The 15,360-nt window shown below is 29.2% G+C and overlaps 2 protein-coding genes, 1 long non-coding RNA gene and 1 pseudogene across 9 annotated transcripts in view; 3 read left to right on the plus strand and 1 right to left on the minus strand.

The window, feature by feature from the left end:
• Positions 1-15,360, minus strand: part of LOC145754653 (protein spinster homolog 1-like) — a 63,914-nt gene that overhangs the window by 10,842 nt on the left and 37,712 nt on the right. For 3 of the 7 annotated variants that reach the window (XM_082570747.1, XM_082570748.1, XM_082570749.1), the window contains 2 exons: positions 5,286-5,489; positions 340-545 (listed from right to left, as the gene is read on the minus strand). In XM_082570747.1, the coding sequence (XP_082426873.1) occupies positions 340-545; positions 5,286-5,391 (312 nt within the window). In that variant the 5' untranslated portion in view covers positions 5,392-5,489. Of the gene's footprint in view, positions 1-339; positions 546-5,285; positions 5,490-7,281; positions 7,423-7,964; positions 8,117-9,175; positions 9,246-10,694; positions 10,716-15,360 lie in introns of those variants that run through there. The other 4 variants (XM_082570744.1, XM_082570751.1, XM_082570750.1 and 1 more) reach the window with 3 other exon arrangements.
• On the plus strand, positions 9,661-11,861 carry LOC145754655 (ankyrin repeat domain-containing protein 66-like). Its single transcript, XM_082570753.1, has 4 exons — positions 9,661-10,233; positions 10,720-10,847; positions 10,916-11,005; positions 11,314-11,861. Exons 1-4 carry the CDS (start codon positions 10,066-10,068, stop codon positions 11,498-11,500), a joined length of 573 nt encoding a protein of 190 aa, XP_082426879.1. The 5' UTR covers positions 9,661-10,065; the 3' UTR covers positions 11,501-11,861.
• Positions 12,315-13,584, plus strand: LOC145755090 (alpha-tocopherol transfer protein-like pseudogene; annotated as a pseudogene).
• LOC145755602 (uncharacterized) lies at positions 14,413-15,301 on the plus strand. The gene is made up of 2 exons (XR_014284225.1): positions 14,413-14,560; positions 15,149-15,301. It is a non-coding gene; the product is annotated as an uncharacterized LOC145755602 (long non-coding RNA).

Here is a 15,360-nt window from a genome sequence, read left to right on the forward strand (position 1 = left end):
TTGTTAAATATTGGGCAGTTATAATCATCAATATCCCAAAACAAGGGGCAGTGTGGTGTAGCGGTTAAAACACTTGGCTCCACTACATTAGGTCTTGGGTTTGATCCCCACTGCTCTCATGCTGTAGCGCTCTAAAGTAAGATGCTATAAACGGTATGAACTCCTGCAGAGCCAATTTTTAATCAGCAGCTTAATTATCGGACAATTATAATCTATAATATCCCAAACTGCCACAGGTAACTCGAAACTGGGTTGGGTAACTGATGTTACTCTATGTTTTGGTCGTGAGGTCGACCTTTTAATACTAAGAATCAATAAATAAAAACAAGAAGATCTTACATCTTTATTATTGATGAAGGAAGCTCCCAAGGTGCATCCGGACCAGATGAGCATCCCTATCAACATCACGATCTTCCGATTGAATCGGTCGCCAAGGTAACCGAACAGAGGAGCAACAATCATATAGCTGATGATGAAGACGGTTTGAAGTAATCCAGCGTTGGCGTTACTGATGTCAAAATATTCTTGGATTTGAAGCAAAACACCTGGGAACATAAAAGGATTTTAAATTAGTAATTGAAAAGTGTATTCCACAAAAAATAAAACTATTTAAATGTTTAAAATCTTTGTTTTAATATCCTGAGTTCGATTCCCACTGCTTCCATGCTGTAGCGCCCTTGAGTAAGGGACTTTAAACAGTACGAACTCCTGCTGAGCCAGCACTTAATCAGCAGCCTAATTATCAGGCAATTACAATTAATAATATCCCAAACTACAAAAGGCAACTTAGACTGGGTTGGGGTAACTGATGCTACTCTATGTTTAGGTCGCGCATTGATAAAGCCGACGATACCCCCTTAAAAAAATAATAAACAAATTTTAAATTTTAAAAATAATTTAAGATTTAAATTAAAAAAAGTTTAAAAAATGCGCAATTAATTTTTTCCAAACTAATTAACACACATAAGGTAAAACACAGAGAAAATTTTATCAACCAAAATTTAATTTATTTTTAGTTAAATCAATTTATTTATAAACGTTGAAAGTTAAAAACATTTTTATCGGTTTTAAATCGAAAATTCTGGGAGTTTAAATATTTACAACTTTCTTATCAGCATCCGGCACCTGTGCTCGAACCTGGGAGGGCAAGATCGTGGGAAACGCGATATAAACAATGTTTATTATGTTAAGGTTTATGACGTAACAAAGAAGATCATTATTCTGGTTGAAAGTTATTGAGATTATAATTTAAACCGAGAATTAATCTCTTAAAAAATTTAAAATATTTTTTAGTAAATTTCTAAGTTTAAACAACAAAAACTTTTTTGTTTATAATAAATTGAATTTAAAAAGTAGGCAAGGTCAAACAATTTATTAAAACTATGTTACCAAAATGAAATACAAGATGCTAAAAATATATAATGGCCTCTATTATTAAAAAACATTTTTGATAAATCAAAATAAAAAAAAATGAGTCAAGTTTTTTATCAGAAATTAATTCATTTAACAAGAAACGGGATGAAAGATAGGGTTATTAGCAAGGGCAAAGCTTTATCGAAAATAAAAAGAATTCTACATAAAAAATTTATAGTGAGAAATTCATAAAAAATTAAAAAAAAAAAATTAAAACAAAAATTAATGTAAAGGTAAAGTTAAGGGTTCATAAAATTAAAGTAAAAGGATTTAAATAATAAATTAAATAAAAAATGTTTTAACCTTATAACAAAACGTACATTCAGCAAAATGTTTTATTAAAACGCATCCTAATTTTTTTTTTTATTTTGGTTTATTTTGGTTTTTCGCGCATTGATAAAAGTAAATAATAAATACGATATACAATTAATATTACAACAATGTGACGGGAAAAAATGACAAAATCAATTTAATGATTTAAAACATGCCAAAAGTAATAACAAAACAGAAATAACGAAACACGGTCACTTCGACCTAGTAATGAATTAATAAACGACCACCTAATACAGTTAAGCTGTGATGTGTAATCTCGCACGTTTAAATAGGAAATCGAACCTGATATTTCCCCTCCGTATACCCAACAAGCTTATAAGTTAACCAGGAAATAATTGGAGGTGGATTAAGGGGGTAAAAAAGAAGTTTTAGCTTATAATACAACACCAATTAAAAAAAATCGATTAAATTTAAATTTATTTTTGTGAATTAAAATTTTGATGATTAATTAAAATTAAAACTTGTATAAATAAATTTTTAATTGTTCGGCGTAGCTACGTAATAGAGCGCTATTAATAATCACGTGACCCAAGTTTAATTCATAAAACAATTTTAGCGACCAGTGTTGCCAAACAATTTTATATTTATCTTTATAACACCCTAAATGCAGCAAAAATTTGACAACACTTAATTTTTTGTCAAAAACAAAAAAGTTTATAACTTGTCACCTTTTGACCTTGAAATTCATGGGAAATGTTAAACAAGAAAATATCTTGTTGTTCACAACCCATCGGGATATTGTTATCGTGACGTCACAATACTAAAGAAAAATCGCGCGCAAGTGACGTCATTTCGGTTAAATTATTTTAGGTTTTATTATAAATTTATTTGAATAAAGTTAGAATCAAAAAACGACTCTTTTGCGCCAACATGCGGGCTATTATATTTAAATATCCAAGACGCTAAGTAGCGATGCAAGGTTATAATATATTTTTCAACTATGCGAGGATAAAATGATTTAAATTGAAGACACCGAAAAGGTATAAAATTACCAACTATTTAAGACAGTTACAACGCGGGAAAATTTAAAAACATTCAACTACAATCAAAAAATTCAAACATTAAATTTAATTTATACAAATTTTGATTTAAAAATATATGAATATAATCTTCAATAGTTTTTACATCAGTTACTTTGACCCAGTCTCAAGTTGGCTTTGATAGTTTGGAATATTATAGATTATAATTGCCCGATAATTATGCTGCTGATTAAGTGCTGGCCCAGCAAGGGTTCATATTGTTTATAGTGCATTACTCAAGGGCGCTACAGCATGAGAGCAGTGGGGATCGAACCCACGACCTCATGCCATATATAAAAAAATTAATACTCATTGTTTTAATATAAAAAAAATATTTAATAAAATTTATTTTAAATAACAATTACTTTACAATAAAACTTGCAAAGTCGACATTTTTAATAATAAATAAAAGTTTTCGAAAATTGAAAACTGCCAAACAATCATTTTATCTTTAAACAATAGAAAATGCTAAATTTCTTTATGCATTGTTAATACAAAGCCCATTATGACGTAATAAGTATTAACCGTAAGTAACCTTACATAAAGGGAGGTTACTTTGTGCCTGCAATAAACGGAAACTGTCAATCAAATATGTATAAACCAATCAAAAAAGGGGAAAATAAAGGCGTGGTGACTAGGACTTATATCCGTTCTAGTTTGTAATGTTGTTGGTTCAGATTAAGTCGAAATACACAAAACAATTGTTTATATTTAAAACATTATGTAACCAGTTACAACACTTTTTTTATTTTTGGTTTTTCGCGCATTGATAAAAGTAAATAATAAATACGATGTACAATTAATATTACAACAATGCGACGGGAAAAAATGACAAAATCAATTTAATGATTTAAAACATGTCAAAAGTATTAATGTTTACATAAAGATTTTAAGTATGTTATGGCATGGTCACCAAACCCAAACACTTTATTTAAGCAACCAAAAATGTATTTTTTATTTAGGTTTTAAACTAACAATGATTATTTTAACTTAATTAATTTTTTGTAATTTGACAAAAAAACATTTATCGACCATTTTGAATTTTAACAGAATTTTCTTAAAATAAAGACCAACAGTTTTTCTTTTAAATATAAAAGCGTCAAACGGATGAGATAATATTTCATAATACCATTTTCAGTTTCATGTTTAGAACCTCGCATTATTATATTCTAAATATAAACCAATAAAAAAAGCGTCGCGTATTTCCAAAAAAAAACACTATAAACCTAAATGTATTTCAAATTAATACAAGTACGCGGCAAACAAGGTAGTCTCTCTTAAGATGACGTCATTTTGGCGCGAAAGCAGACGTGGAAAAATACAAAAACTATTTCTTATAATTAACAAATTATAATATATATATAAATGTAAACTTAATTCTTTATGACGACATAGCAAGTATTACATCACAAACAACTACTGTTCACTATAAACAAACAAATATTTGATTAATTATTTAATTGTAACGTGTTAATGGTGTGATCGTTAGAACCGGTTAATTAATTAAGTTAAAAACGGACTAATTAATGAATGAAGTTTAATTATGTTTTAATCAATGGCATATATTTGTTTACATTTTATAACAACTCAATGTTTAAAATATTTCAAATAAATTACTGATATTTTACCGAAATATTCGACTAAATGAAAATTTGACCGAAAAAAACAAATGCCTGAAAACATTATTTTACAGACATTGGAATATTTTTTTATTAACCCCCTTATTATCCTAACCATCCTTATGGAGAAAACTTTTTAGTTTCTGAAAAATGTTAATATGGAGTAAAATGCTGTTTACGGTTTTCGAAAATATTTAAACTATGTAATATGGGCAGAAACTATGATGGATTGGTGTAAAAATAAACTAAATATAGCATGGAATAAATCCCCGACACAGAAAAAGAAATTTAAAATGTCAAAAAATACTATCAACCCTCAGGGTATTGTCGCAAAAATTAAAACTAAAATTAACACAAAAAAAATAGACTAAAATCTCCAAAACTGAAAACAAAACTTTTAAGAAATATTGCAAAAATTTAATGCTGAATTTACCCTAAAAAAATGAACCAAAATCCCACAAAACAAAAACTAAACTCTTAAAGACTTTAAAATCTCCCAAAAAATATTTTAATTAAGTAATATGAGCAGAAACTGTGATAGATTGGTGTAAAACTAAACTAAATATAGAATGAAATTTTCACAAGAAATTCAAAAATTTGTAATGTCAAAAAAATCTGAAAAATACTATCAGCCCTCAAGGTATTTCCACAAGAATTTAAAACTAAAATTAACACAAAAAAAGGACAAAAATCCCCCAAAACTGAATACAAAACTTTTAAGAAGTTTTACAAATATTTAAAACAAAATTTACATAAAAGGATTTCAAAGAATCCCCAAAACAAATACCAAACTCTTACAAAAATTAACAAAAGGAAATTTAAACCAAATTTCCCAAAAATCCTTCAAAACAAATACCAATTTCCTAAAAAAATAAAAAAAGGAGAAAAAAAATTCATTTACCTGCTATAGTAAAGCGGTCCATGTAATTCAACAAATTAATAAGAAACAAAACTGCCACGGCCGCATATTTTCGCTTCTGAGAGATTGTATTTTGTGATGACGTCATTTCCGGGTCCACGTGGGAAGGTTGTTTAATGTTGGTCACGTGACAGTCGCCGGATGCTTTCACGATTGAGTGATCGCGGTTGCTTTGCGGAAGAAGAGCTAAAAAAAAATTATAAAAATAATCTAAAAATTTTATTTTTAAAGTTTAATTAATTAAAATTTTAGGTATTTTTAATTATTTACTAATTAGAATTCGTGTTTGAAATAAAGTCACAGTTAAAAAAAAACAAATTTGTTTATTTTTAACATTTTAGAATTAACTGAAATTCGAATAAGCGCGCAACGGGAAATCCCCTTTAAACCGGCACTTTGAGGTAACAATAGGCCTAGGTTACTTCAGTTCAAACTCGATGGCGTGAGTGGAAAACCACGTGACCACTACCGTTCGAAAAAAATAAAACACTTCAAAATTTTAAAAACAAAATTTCAAAAAAATCTACAAATCTTTTGTTTAGCCTTAATTTAATTGGCTGTTTGTGACGTCCCAAATATAGGCGTTTCCCCGCGCGGTTTTGATTTTTTTGCTGACCTCAGCATTTCAACAAAAAATCTATTTTAAGAAATCTAATTATAAAATGTCTGTTGAACATCACACTGAAGTGTTGTGACGTCATAATAAGCGGACAAAGCAAGATAACGATCGGTTGCAAGATGTTCAAAGTTGACTTTTAAGCTAAACTGAGCAAATTAAAAAACTTGTTGACAACAAATTTAGCTCAAAGGTCGACTTAATGCTGCGATCAGCTGATTCGTGACATCACAATTCTTTCATTATTAACAAATAAAACAAGATTTAAACAACAGCAATTGGTTTTTTAAAACAATGAGCACAATCGAAATAACAATGGGTGATTGTTTCGTATTATTTTTGTGTTTTTCCTTTGTTTGCGTTCTACTACTACATATGTTCTAGTATTTTGTTATTGCAGACTTTTAATTAGGCGAGCAACATCGTCAAGTAATTGTCAAGGGATTATGACGTCATAAAATATGCCAACACCTTTTATGACGTAACAAGTCCAAGGTTAAACCGACCTCAAAGTGGAAATATTGGAAAACAAGTTTTTAAATAAAGCTTTTATGTTTAATGATGGGTTTCAACACTGTGTCATTTTATCTTTATATATTACAAGATAATAACTTGAAATAACGGGGCAAAATAAACAAAACATAAAAACTTAAATCTACTAAATGCCCAATATTAATTAATTTACTTTCTTTAGACAATTTTAAAAAATTAAATAAAATAATTTTAAATTAATAAAAGGCCAAAATGAAATTTTAAATTAAGGGAAAACTAGAAACTGATATTTAAAATTAAAAGTCTTTAAAATTATTGATATAATATCACAAAAAATTGTAGCAAAAACAATCTTAAATTTGAGGGAACGTTTATAAAATATTTTAAAAGGTTAAAAATAAGGTTTCCTGTCTTTCAACAACAATTTCCCGAATGGAACTAACAACAAAATGAAACTATTCCAAAACATGGATCTCATATAGAAGCTTACACACTGACATAGAAAGGGTTTTGTGAAAGTTAAATATTAACCCAGCTTTCTGACTATAAAGTTAGGGTGAAGTTGAATTAACAAACTTTTATATAAGAATTTTTTTAAACATTGGTCATATTTAGTTACAACCCCTATTTTGTATTATCTTGTATGTTTCTGTATGAGAACCATAACACATTTCAACGATCCAAAAAAAGTTTTTACAAATAAAATTTAATTTAATCAGTTTTTAATAGTTTTACAATTTAAACTATAAAATTTGTCATCATTTTTATAAAACCATTTTCCAAGTAATTTATTAATAATTTCAAATTTATTTTAAAAAATGTAAGGGTTCATTCTATTTATAAACTTTTATTTTTACTTCATGATATTACCTTTCATCATATAGGAAGGGAAAATTTTACTACAAAATTATGAATCATAAACTGCCGTCATTTCGATTTATATCAAGATAGGGAAACAAGATCCTAATTTTGAATAAACCACAAATTTAAACTACAAACTTAACACAAAATTGATACTGACTACCCTACAAAATAAAACAATTTATTTTCTTTTTTTATCTAACTAGACACATAATTGCTATTTCACATGTTACAAAAAGCACGTTTGCTGGAACAACTAACGGAAAAACAGATAAAGTTAAAAAAGTTGAATTCTTGTGGTTTACCAACAAGCTATATAGAATATCCTGGAGGCAAAATCTCACTTAAGCAAAGTCCAATTTTAAACTTGATTTTTTGACATTTCAAATTTTGATTATTGGATATAGCAATTATTCCAGACAACTATGTTTACACAAAAACAATTAACTAATCACATTAAAATTAACATTTTTAAAGATCAGAATACCCCAAAACCAGGACCCATAATATTTTTTATATTTATATATATATTTAAAATTAAAATAAATAATGTTTTGGAATTGGTATCATGACAACTAAAACATAAATATTATAAAAAAAAAAGTTTTAATTGACAAAGTTCTTTTTTACTTAATCAAATGACCCCATTTGACCCCATTTGACCCCTTATACCCTTGACCTTGACCTCTCACCTTCACAACTTGCCACAACTCCGTCACCTTCTTCACTCGAGTTATCGTCATGATTAATTGAAGTTGGGGATAAAAAATTTTTGTTGCTCATTCTGATTCAGTTTCGTATTTTTTAAAATTATTTTTAGTGAATTAAAAACTTAATTACTAATTAAAAATCTAAAACAAAATCAAATTAACATTTTTACAACACTCAAAAACACCTTTTGAAAGTTAATATTTCACGGAAGCAACTTAAACTTTTAAACTTAATAAAACTTCCTGTTCGAAAACTTTTTAAAAATTAACCTTGGTTCCTTAGTTAAACAAGGTCAGTTAATATTGACATTTTTACAAATTTTTAAATCAATAACAAACTAAAAAATCTCTACAGTTTAAATCAATACATAAAGTTATTACACTAAAGGTAAAGAAAGACCTTCAAACAATTGCTTAGTTACCAAACTGTCAAAAGTGTAAACATTTTAAATCAATAGAGTAATGATGGCCAGAGTTTTAATAAAAAAAAGAATTATTTTAAAATTGTTTTACTAAATAGTATTATATAGTACAAGCCATTTTGGATAAAATATTTAAAGTTTATGCATTAATATTAAGCCATAGAAAAAAGTTTAATTTTCTAAAGTATAAAACACCCGAGCTACCTTTGACCTACTGACCTACAAAATATAAACTTTCAAACGTATAAAGTAACCAAGTATATTTCTATATATTATATTACAGTGCTATACTAAATTAAAGCTTTTTCAAACAACATCTGCTAGTCTGCCAAAATTTAACTACAAAAATCGTTAAACGTAAAAACATCTGTTAAAAATTAAATTCACAAGCGTTTGAACCTGTTAATTACCGTGTTTACTAACAGCTTAACACCATTTTTTGTACTTTATAACATTCTAACATATTAAAATTAACAATGTCATATTCATAAATTGATCTAACAGTACATGACCAGGCAATACTTGAATAAAAAACCTCATTCATTTAAGCTTAGTCCACGTCGAATATTTTACTATAGTAAGGGTTATTACCGGTCAATTTCAATCATGCGTTATATTAGGTCATTATTTAAACACATGGTAACCGCAAACAATTTTTGCCGAGGATAAACGAAAAATGCAACAACATGCAATTTTTAAAACTAAAATTAATTTTAGTATAATTTAATTTATTAAAACAATAATTTTAAACTGTTAATGACAGTATCTTACCTTTAATTTCTTTTAAAATATTTAAATTTGTCCATAACAGAGATTTAACTTTGAATTGTTACAAATTGCACTGCAATTCAAAAAATAAATTTTTAAGATAAAATGTTCTAGAATATTCCAAAAATTTAATTAGATCTTAATAAATTAAACAAAACTATTAATAAAAATCATTTTTTAATTTCGCAGCTTTACTTTAAACTACCTAAACAACCAAAGTTTTTAAAAAATACAACCAGATAATATCGCTCCTATTGTCATAAATCGCTTTCTTTGAATTAAACAATATCTTATTACATCATAAAGGTAAAACTATGTGTTATACTCTTTTTTTTTGTTACACTTTTTATTATGACGTCACAAACATTGGGATAATTCCAAGACAATCAAAACAATTGTTATTTCATTTACAACACTAGAACGGACTAATTAGTAAGCTTACCAACGCTCAATTAAATATATCCGAAAAATAGTCAGATAATAGAAAATTGGCGCGCATTAAATTAGTTCAAATAAACAAGTTTTACTACCTAGTTTGTTATGAGCAAACAATTGGTACCGGCATTACTTATTATTACGTCGTAATAGTAGATAATAATTAACTACATGGTCTGATTGGTAGGGTTTATTTGAGGGTAAAAGAAAAATAAATTTAAGCCAATAAAAAACAAAATTTCGGTAGCAAAATAAAAGATATATTCATAAGGTCGACAATTGCAAACGCGATTTCATTGCAAGAAAGCGATGACGTAACAAGGAATTAAAATGACATCATAACTTTAATAAATATTAACGTTTTTACATAAAAATATATGAAGATGACGTCATTAAAGGGTCGAAGTCAGCGTTAATTTAAACCTCAATTACAATCACTCGATTGTTTTAGTATTGTGATGTCACTAATACACGAGATTGCCGCATGTGGCGACACAGAGCGATTGGAAGACCTTCTTAAACACAAATGTGATGTCAACGAAATCGACGAAGATTGGGAAGGGAGATCCCCACTTTTTTGGTCCGTTATTTCCGGTCACGTGCCATGCACTAGGTTACTACTGGAGGTAACAATGTTTGCAGATCCTCCATTTAATATTTTATAGGTTAAACTATATGGAAGAAATATCATGTAGTGTGAACTAAAACCAGGACCTGGTATAAAAGATTACAACATGCTGGTGGTGGGAATCAAACCCAGGATTTTGGACTCAATAAATAGATGCTACAACATGCAAGCAGTAAGAATTAAACCCAGAACCCCCAAGGTTGTGCAAGAGTGCTACAACATGCCAGCAGTGGGAATCATACCCAGGACCTAGGGCTTTATAAATAAATATTACAGCATGCAGTAGAAAGCAAACCCAGTATCTCATGCTATATAAATAAATGCTACAACATGCAAGCAGTAGGGATTAAACCCGGGGCCTTGGACATCACGTATAAAAGTTATAGCATTTCAGCTGTGGGTATTTTTAGTCCTTGGGTCCTAAAAATAAAGTTTAACTCTAAATCTTTACATTTTTACCTTTTTTTTTTTATTTTCCACCCAGAAAGGGGCAAACCCAAATATAAGAAACTCTGACAACAAGACAGTCGCACATTATGCTGCAGAACAAGGTTCATATCAACTTCTTAAACTCGTCATAGAATATGGTTGTGATGTCACAACACAGGACAAGTAACTAAAAAAATAAAATGGATTTAAAATTAAATTTTAGTTTTTTTTAAGTGTTTCAATTTTTTAAGGTTTGGTGATACTGCTCTTAATTATGCAAAGTTGTATGGAAATCTAGAATGTTCTGAAATTATTGAAAAAGCTTTGAGAGGGGAATTAACGTAAGTTTTATTTAAATGCTCATTTTTTATTATTATAGTTATTTATCCTCGATGTGGGAAGGTCAACTTCACGACCTAAACATGGAGTAACATATGTTACCCTGACCCAGTCTCAAGATGCCTTTGGCAGTTTGGGATATTATAGATTATAATTGTCCGATAATTATACTGCTGATTAAGTGCTGGCTTAGCAGAAGTTACACCGTTTATAGTGCCTTACTCAAGGGGCTACAGCATAAGAGCAGTGAACTAATACCTTATTAAGAAAACCTTTTAATATTTCCTCGATAAAATTTCACCTTTTTTAGTCTTAAAATTGATCCGAAAGATTGGCTCGACAACACAAAACCAAACATCTCCAGAGAGCTTCGACATGACTTGAAGAAGAGACAATCTCTCATGACCTTGTTGTCCTCCTTGAAGGGAGTGGAGGTTGAGGAGGAACAAACTAAGAGAAGAAGGAAGCTCTCTGGAAGGTTGACTCCACGAAGATAAGGAAGAATTTTTCACTTTTCTGCTTTTTGTCATTTTTTTTTCTAGTTTTTTTTTTTTTTTTTTTTTTTTGTATATATCTTTATCCTCGATGTGGGAAAGTCGAATGCGCGACTTAAACATAGAGTAACATAAGTTACCCCGACCCAGTCTCGAGTTGCCTGTGGCAGTTTGGGATATTATAAAGACTATAATTGCCTGGTAATTATGCTACTGATTAAGTGCTGGCTCAGCAGGAGTTTATACCGTTTATAGCGCCTTACTCAAGGACGCTACAGCATGAGATCAGTGGGGATTGAACCCACGACCTCATGTGTGGTGTAGCAAGAGTTCTTACCACTACACCACGCTGCCGGTGTTTAACAACCCTAAAAAATGTTAAGATAGAAATTTTCAACTTTATTTTTGTTGTTGCTGTCTTTTGTGTTCATTTTTATTAAAAATAAAATATTCAGTTTTTAATTCCTGCAATATTATTACAAAGTTAGTTTGTTTACAAAAGTACGCATGACTTGTTTAACTTTTACACCGCAGTAAAGCAAGGTCAGAGTTGTATTAATTTATCCTCAAAACAAAACCTAAATTTTTCTTTACTATGTTATATAAAACCTTAGCACCAGCAATATTTTAAATAAATAATTATATTTTATTCTATATTTAAAATAGATTTATTAAAAAAGATTACCAAATAAACAAAAATCGAATATTAATTTTTTTCGCGCAATTTCTACCTGCAACGTGGTGTTAAAGTCGCTTTACAACAACTAGTGACGTGTAAGTTTGTTTACAATTATTTAATTAATTTCATCATTTTTTAAGTGTAAGAAACGTTTATTTCCCGCAACACAATAACACAGACCCTACTAAATATCAATTGTAACTTTTGTTACCAGGAAATTGCTCTAGAATTGAAAATATTAAAAAAATGGAGTCTAATAGCAACGAAACACCGAGATATAAATGTAATTTAAGTCCTGAAACGCTGGCAAAAGCTGTTAAAGAACTGAACGAACCGGAAGACAACAATTTACGACTACAGGCCATTGATAAACTTAAACACTGTTATTTAAACCAAGAAAATGGCGACGTTATTCCTTTATTTCGAAGTGACGACGGATTTTTACTTCGGTTTTTACGAGCACGTAAATTCGACAACGATCGTGCTTTAAAAATGTTGATAAATTACCACAAACAACGAGATTCCTGGAAAGAAGTATTTGATAATGTTAAAAACCCTGACAGTGTAAAACACTTATTCGATTTAAATTTAGTGGTTGCTTTGGATGGTCGTGCAAAAGATGGTTCTAGTGTAATTATTGGTACACCAGGCAAAGATGGTTATAGTAACATGGTTAACTTTATATCTTGTATATTTCTATCCGCTGAAAAATTACTTGAAAGCGAAGAAATGCAAATTCATGGCATGACAGTGATCGAAGACATGAATTATTTTGGGTTTGATATAGCTAGACAGATGGGACCAAGTTTGGCTAAAAGGTTTTTAGGTTTGATGCAAGATTGTCTTCCTGTAAGACTTAAAGGATTAAATATGTTGAATGAACCTAAACTTTTTGACGTTGTTTTTATGGTCGTGTCGCCGTTCATGAAAGCTAAAACAAAACGACGGATGAAACTGCATGGAAGTGATGTAACCAGTTTGCACGAAATTGTGGACATAAATCTGTTACCATCCTGCCTCGGGGGCACTGGACCAGAACTGGATGGAAAAAAATGGGGGCAATCTATAATCGGGGAGGGGTCACAATTGTGATGTCATAAAAGAAAACAAATGTGGTGCAAAACTCTAATATTTTATTAAAATTAGTTCCAATAACTTTTAATTTAGGCTTTACTAAAAATGACCTAAAATTGAAATGTATTTAAATTTAAAAAGTTATTTATTAATATTTAAGGCTAATTTTGTGCCAATAAACAAATACTTTTAGTTAAAACTACCATACCTCACCAACTATTAATAACTGTACTCTAATTATTAATATTTAAAAATGCAAATTTAACAAATTTTAACTGCCCAAAAAAAACTGCTTACAAACACTGTTTTATTTTCCTATTACTTACTTATAATTAAGGCCTCAATTTATTTATGTTCTATATCCAAATTACTGTTATTTATTTTATGCTAATTTACTTATATATTTAGTTTATGCTAATTGCAATAAATTTAAACATTTGTTCCATGGTAAAATTTTGTTTATGTTAACACTTGGGTTTTCTACGTAAGGTTCAGGGTAAAATAATTACTGTCTTTATGTTGTAGCTAGTTTGGGATAATTGCTAAAAATGGTTTAAACCTGTGCTTACCCAAAAACCAATCAGCAGCATAAACATCGGGCAATTATATACAATAATATCCCCAACTGTCAAAAGATAACTCGAGACTGGTTTGAGGTACGAAATGTTACTCTGTGTTTAGGTTGTGAAGTCAATCTTCCTATATTACGAAAAAAAGAGGCAATATAAATAATCTAAGTCCAAATAAAGAATAAAATTTCCCCTTTAAATGCCCAATCTTGACAAAGTAAAGGGTGCTTAAGAAGTAACAGTAATTACTTGATTATTGGAATAGTAAGTGAGTCTTAAAAGCAAGTTAAACAAATAGAAAAGTTACACTAAACCAAACTAAGTTTAAGGCCAAGTTATAACTAAAGCAAAATTTTTTAAATATTTTAAAATAAAAAATAAAGTAAAAATAAATTTTTTTCTAGTTTTAAAAACAACAATATCACCTTAATTAAACGTAACAATAACTCCATTGTGTGACATCACAAACAAAATATTGTTATACACGCGCGATTTAATTAAAAATTCAAATAAAAAAAGAATGTTTTTGTGTTAGTTAATAAAATCTAAAATAACAGAAACTTCAACTTATTCTAGTTTTAAATTTTCGTGAAGTTGTACGTTCTAAAATGCACGCGATAAAGATTTGTTTAATTGTTGCGTTTATAATACGTTGTGTTACGTCACAATGTAGATATGGACAACCACAATGGACGGGCGAGAAATTCTGGAACGATCGGTACCAGCTTGGATATAATGAAGGTAAAAAACTAAGTTTTTAAACTTTAAATTTTAGAATAAAAATCTAGAAAAATACTTGAGTAAAAATTGCTTAAAATGGCATTATAGCATAGAAGTAGTGGGGATCGAACCTACAACCTTATGTAGAAAAATTAAGTGCTCCAACTACATAACGACGCTGTTTTTTTTACAATTAAAAACAAAGATTTTTGAAAAATATAAAATTTATTTAAATTTACTTTCAAATTTAACAACTTTACTGAAACTCATCAAAAATTAAACTGTACCTATATGTAAAATATAACTAATTAATATTGAAGCCAATTTTGTCCCTTAAACCAAACACTTTTAATAATAACTAACGTATTAATAAAACTTAACCAATTTTAATTGCCAAAAATTGCAAAACAATATACAAATACTGAATTAAAACAAAGATTTTCCGAAAAACATAAAACAAGTTTAAGCAGGGATCGAACCTAATACCTTCTGTAGTTAAACATTTCTATCACGCAGCCACAGAAAGATTAAAATCGAAGATTTTCCGAAAAAAAAATTAAACAACTTTTGCTAATTAACTTTCCACAGTAATTAGTAATTAAATTACAGGCGAGCGTTTCAATGGTTTCTGGTCATATAACTGCAACCTACGAGGCAACCACCCAACAGTGGAGTATGGATACGGACGACATTATAACGATTATATTGACTATAGTTGTGGGGGGTGTACTTGTAACAACAACAATATCAATTGTTCTCTAACGGGCGGAGGAGACACAGTGTGAGTGTGACGTCATAGTTAAAATAATCGTGTGCGTACG

The sequence above is a fragment of the Corella eumyota genome, chromosome 6 (assembly GCF_963082875.1).
Source record: "Corella eumyota chromosome 6, kaCorEumy4.1, whole genome shotgun sequence".
Classification (NCBI taxonomy): domain Eukaryota; kingdom Metazoa; phylum Chordata; class Ascidiacea; order Phlebobranchia; family Corellidae; genus Corella; species Corella eumyota.